The sequence below is a fragment of the Sinocyclocheilus grahami genome, unplaced genomic scaffold (genome assembly GCF_001515645.1).
Source record: "Sinocyclocheilus grahami isolate Dianchi unplaced genomic scaffold, SAMN03320097.WGS_v1.1 scaffold126.1, whole genome shotgun sequence".
Lineage (NCBI taxonomy): Eukaryota > Metazoa > Chordata > Actinopteri > Cypriniformes > Cyprinidae > Sinocyclocheilus > Sinocyclocheilus grahami.
Window position 1 is genome coordinate 3,051,145 of NW_015505305.1, and position 6,103 is coordinate 3,057,247.

General features: G+C 38.8%; 1 protein-coding gene across 1 annotated transcript in view; it reads left to right on the top strand.

Moving 5' to 3' along the window:
- Positions 1-1,078: 1,078 nt before the first annotated feature.
- The window catches only part of ek1 (eph-like kinase 1), a 56,301-nt gene continuing 51,276 nt past the window's right edge, over positions 1,079-6,103 (top strand). The window contains exons 1-2 of the mRNA XM_016278940.1: positions 1,079-1,149; positions 2,557-3,226. Of these exons, the coding sequence (XP_016134426.1) occupies positions 1,102-1,149; positions 2,557-3,226 (718 nt within the window). The 5' untranslated portion in view covers positions 1,079-1,101. The remainder of the gene's footprint in view (positions 1,150-2,556; positions 3,227-6,103) is intronic.

Below are 6,103 nucleotides of genomic sequence, written 5' to 3' on the forward strand. Positions count from 1 at the left end.
CTCACTGCGCCCCTTCTGTGGCATCGGGAGACAAGCCAAAAGTTTAACCTATTTAATCTGCATATAAAACATTAGAAATGAGATATGTTTAATTTTTAATGTGTTTGTTAAAACAAAAAAATATTTGTTTGTCTGTCTCAATAAATTGTGGTAATTATAAATACAGTGGTTAAATAAATAAAAAAATTCTATTGCTTTTTGTTTTAAAAAAGGTTATAAAAAATGTCAATAATTATCGATACCGAACGATATGAAACATTATATAATTGATTTTTTTTTTTTAGCTATATCACCCAGCCATCAAAGCACGATTTAAAACTGCACACTGTTTGCGTGTCACACAAACTCATTGGCAGTCAGATTTAATTAGAATTTGGATCCAGATGGTCTTTGATTTTTCTAATTTTCCTTCTTCCTTTTTTTTGAAAATGTCACAAAAGGGCACGCCCATGTGCTAGGAGAGTGAGAGGTTGATATTCAGAGTGAAAGAGGAAGAACATCTGAGGTTTGGATGTGATTAAGAATTAATTACCCTGGTTGCCAGGGATGTAATTGGTTTGGAACGGAGCTCAAAGTGGGAAGTTCAGGGCTCCGACCATTGGGAGATTGAAAGATTGTTATAAATAGCACCATCAACCTCTGAAAATATTGATGTGAAAACAGATTTCAAAAGGACTGCGTGAGGAGCTGCGAATCACATGTTTTGTAATGGTCAAGACTGAATATCTAACCCCATCTGGCTTTAGATTATTGCGCCTAGTTGTAGAAGTTATTGAGGTTTAGATTGATAAAATAAATCCACTGTATATGTCATGTACCAACTAAATAAAACTGGAATGAATAACCTCAAATGCAAAGTGTTGATTAGACTGTTACAAGTGATTCTGACACTTCTAGAGCTCCGTTGTCTATATTTTATTCAGAAATACTGTAGCCTTGAATGATTCATGCTTTACATGACATCATATAAAAACCCCATTTTTGTTTATGATAAAACTATAAAAATATGATGTTCTCTACTAAGTATACTAGCACTGTGACTTTGATTTAACTGTGTATCTCTGTCCTTTTCTTTCTTTTACAGTTACTCTACTCGACTCCATGTCCACCCCAGGTGATCTGGGTTGGGAAGCATACCCACCAGAGGGGGTAAGTACCTGTGAAAGTCTGCAAAGCACAGCCGAAATAGATCAATCAACTCAAAAAAACAATGATTAAGAGCTCTATGCTTGTGAAAGTTGCCTTGGGTCTTTCTCACAGTACCTTTGCCAAAAGGTTTTTACCAGAAATCAGTTCAATGTGGAAGCCACTGTCACAGGTTTTGGGATGAGTGCAACGTTTTTTTAAGTTTCAACATCCAATAAAAGGAATTTACAGAATAACAATTCAAATAAATTCAACATAGACGATGCACTCTGGGAAATTTGTTTTTCTAGATATCTGGATATGTATCTAGCTATTGTTCTAGCTATCTGTAAGGCCTACAAACCATCAAACTTCAAGGCTTATAAATATAAAGTTTGTCTTGGCCACCGTTTTTAAAAAACTTTATAGTTTCTTTGAAATTTCACTTTCTGTATATTCTAATTCAAATGAAGGAACTGGATTAGAATTGAAAAAGCATTGTAAATTCTGAATGTTGCACAACCATTGTAACATCTTATGGTTGTCCTTTGTGGGGTTTGAACCTAAAACCTTTTAATTACTAGCCCAGATTTTTAACTGCTACTCTATCCCCAACCAGTGCTGACACCCCAGATTTAAAGTGTAATGCTTGATCTTTCCTTGATCTTTCTGAACCTCAAAAATGCTCACCGCTCCCCTCTGTGAACATACAGGCTGTGACTTTTCAGAGTTTCCTGTGTCTCATTTGGAACAACCTTGCCAACCTGCTGAGTAACGATTCTCTGTCTCCTCTGTGGGAGTTGGTTCTCAACCCACGCTTTCGTTTCATTCATTCAAATCCATTTTCACAAGATGATGATGGATTGTAATAGTGGCCTTGGCACAAGTAGTCACGCTCAGATTCACGAGTGCCTGTAAAGAGAAATATCTCATGCTTTTGTGTGGTGCTTATAAAGCAGGGGAAACGTTCAAGGCATGTTCAGCAATATGCATACTACACTTTTGAAATGAAAGATTTACATTGCTACTTTTTGTGCCATTATTTTTAACCCACAGACTTACTGACGTCAGTGCCAAACCAACAAACCAAGTTATTTTTCATGGTTTTCACCTTTGTTGATTTTTACCTTTTAACAATTGAAGTTTCCAAAGCACAATTATACAATTTTCTCTGCATTAACAAGGAGTTGATTTGTGCATGAACAAAACAACTGAGACAGTTCAGTTCATAACTTTGAGCTGATTGCCTGTCAAATGCACTTTCCTCTTGATGCCTTTTCTCGTAATGTGCCTATCATGCGTCTGTCCAAATCTTTTAGAACCCACTCTAAGAGCCTAGAAAGTTCAGAACCAAAGTACAGAGAGCAATTACCAAAGCTTTGAGGGATGTGTGTCTCTTTGTATTGATCGACTTTTTTGTCTGTTTGTCAGTGGGAGGAGATCAGTGTTATGGACGAGAGGAACATTCCTATGAGGACGTACCAGGTGTGCAATGTAATGGAAGCCAATCAGAACAACTGGTTGCGCACTGGACTTATCCAGCGAGAAGGTGCACAGCGTGTCTACGTGGAGATCAAATTCACTTTACGTGACTGCAACAGCCTTCCGGGAGTCCCTGGAACCTGTAAGGAGACGTTTAACATGTACTATCACGAATCCAACAATGCCGTCGCCGCACCTTTGCGCCACATTCGAGAGAGCCAGTATGTCAAGATTGACACTATAGCGGCTGATGAGAGCTTTACGCAGACCGATGTTGGGGACCGTGTCATGAAGTTGAATACGGAAGTGCGAGACATCAGTGGTCTCAGTAAAAGGGGCTTGTACCTGGCGTTTCAAGACCTGGGCGCTTGCATTGCTCTGGTGTCGGTTAGAGTCTTTTATAAGCGCTGTCCTCTGGCGGTGCTCAATCTGTCCCGGTTCCCGGACACAGTGACGGGCGGTGATTCAGCACTGGTGGAAGTGCGCGGCACTTGTGTGGAGGATGCGGAAGAGCTCGAGGCACCACGGATGTTTTGCAGTGCCGATGGAGGTTGGCTGGTGCCCATCGGCCGTTGTGTGTGCCGGCCAGGCTTCGAGGAGGTAGATGGACACTGCCAACGTAAGTATTATTGCTTTTACTGTCTCAAATGATTGCTTTAGAAAATATCAACATTTTTGTGTTTAACTGGGTAAACGTGCTCTTGATTCTGTTTGAAATGAATATTGTGACCACAATAGTGGTTTTACGTAGCAAACATTTCCAAATTCAGAGCTTTTTTTATAGGTTCTTTCTGCTTGTGTTAGCATTACACTATCGGTTGCATAACAGAAACTTGAGGTTACGCAGTTAGAAACTGTAGAAAATAGGGTTAGAAGTTTTGTATTGAATTAAAGACCCAGAGTGTTTTAAAATGATCTAATGATTGGATGGAAGAGATTAAGATGGATTATTGTTAGATTATTGAAATGTGACTGCATTGGCAGATCCTATAGTTGAACAATAGATAAGGATGGGTAGGTAAGTGGATGAATGGATGAGTAGTTGGGTAGATAGATATAGTTAAGATATAAATGTAGGAGTGGAGATAAGATAGATGGGTAGGTTGCTAGATAGATGGGTAGTTGGCTAGATAGATGGGTAGATAGATAGCTAGATGAGTGGGTAGATATAGTTCATCTATAGATATAGATGTGCAGATAGATGCATAGATCAATGTAGTAGACCTTTGTGTAAACTACCTCAATCAAAAATCAGCATCTTAATCCTTTAGGGAGTGTTTTATGCACTTTGACGTCTTTCATACTTCCACACAAAAAATGCATTAAAAGGAGAAAATGCTAGATAAAACCTCACAAATTAATCTATCCCCCTGAGAAAGGTAGACTGCACACTTTATTATTGCATGTGCATGGTAACGGGTTTAAACTCAGATCTTCACTGTTCTTTTCATCTCAGAAGGTGGTAATGGCTTCATTCATGTAGCTTGCTTATAGCCAAGACGAGGGATGCTCTGTAATTATTTATTTATTTATTTTTGCTTTTGTTTCTCTCTTCGCTTTTGGTGTTTTAAAGCCTTCTCACCCCTCAGTCTCTGTTTGAGGAACTTGTCCATAAGCCAGAAGGCTGCAGCTTTTAAATATTCATTCAGCCATTCTGGACCGTTTTCTTGTAAGTGTACACTCTTAAAAATAAAAGTGCTTCACGATGCCATAGAAAAACCTTTTTGTCTAAATGGTTCCATAAAGAACCTTTAACATCTGAAGAACCTTTCTGTTTCACAAAAGGTTCTTTGTGGTGAAAGAAGGTTCTTCAGATTACAAAAAGGTAAGAAAGAGATTGACTTAATGGTTCTTTGTGGAACCAAAAATGGTTCTTCTATGGCATCGCTTGAAGAACCTTTTGAAGCACCTTTATTTTTAAGAGTGTAGATCAGGAAGGAGGGGGTTTGGACAGCGTTACAAGGAACATTTGAGTGGCATGACTAGGAAGTAGACTGGAGAGATGGGGGTGTGATATCCATCACAACCAGGCTGATAGAGTCCTACAGCTAATGTCAATGATTGTATCTGTTAATTAGGCTGATAGCGATAGGCGCAAGTCAGATTTGATAACCCTTCTTTGCTGTGTGTTGTTGTGATAGTGGCAGAAAATAGAGAAACAGGAAGTTGGGGTGGGAAATATCCAAGGGTCTGTTTTAAAAATTAGCCAATAGCCTTTCGCTTACGTCACATCTATGATGTCATTTTCTAATTGCTATTGCTAGTCAGAATCTGGTGGCATTAAGGACGGGACGTTCTCATTCTAGAGAGCGTTTGGTTGGATAAAAATGTGTATAGGAACATGTGTTGGTTTGTTTTCCCAGCAGAGAAAAGTGGTACATTTTACGTGTAAACATGCAAAACGATCATTTATACTGGCATATAGATAATCTCAAAGCTACTGGACAAAAATCAGCAAAATTCCAGTTTTGAGAGTCTATAAACCGTCTTAACTGGACAGTTGTATTTTTGGTTTTTGCATGCGGCCTGTGAAGACAACTCAATAGAAAAATATGTGTTGTCTATATATTGTCATAGTACTCAGTTTATCTCGCTACTTTCTATTCAGATAACTTCATCTTTTAAAACTCACTATTTGCCACGGCACAGTAGATTCAGCTCAGTGCTGCAAGAAATAATCAGCACCAATGGAAAAAGGGTAACATTTTAGTAGCCATTCATTACCAAGAGTGAACGAGACTGGGCTGTAACTCAAAAATAACCTCAAAATAAAAGATTTACTCCAAATGCAATATGAAATTGGTTAATTCATATCAGCCCGGTCCGCTGACAAAACATTAATTTCTCTCTGGCTCCAATAGCTCCTTGAAAAACAGGGCAATGGCATGCGAAATGACTTAAAGTGAAACAGCTCGTGGTCTGTTTTCACCTTGCGGTCTCACTGTGGGTTCTTGAAGTGCTTGCTGACACTGGCTTTCTCCACTTTTCATGCTGCGAGGGCTTTTATATTTACTGAAAACCGTTTTAGAAGAAGGACAGAAGTATTACAGCTAAATTTAGGCTGGTGTTTAACAAACGTTTCTCTTTTCCTAATCGTTTCCTAATTTTTTTCCCTCTTGTCTTTTCTTACTTCCTACCTTTCTCTTTTTGTTTTTTCTTTTCTTCGCCTCAGTCTAGCCCACTTACTGCTCAATGTCAACCCACAAGGCTGTAATAGAAAGACAGTGAAAAAGAGAGGGAGACGGCTACTATTTAGATACGTCTTCTCCCACAACCTCGGTTCAGTGAGCTGCCTCTTATATTTATCTCTTACATTCTTTTCTTTTTGTCTTATTGTGGCAGCTCTCGAACGCTCTCCAACAGAAAACCTCTCCCATCCATTCTGGTTTAACACTTTGTCCTGCCGTCCGTAGATTCACCCTTTTTCTCTTTCATTTCACTCTCCATATCCTCTCTTAACCTTTTATTCTGTGAAAGTATGGTGTAACTCTGATAA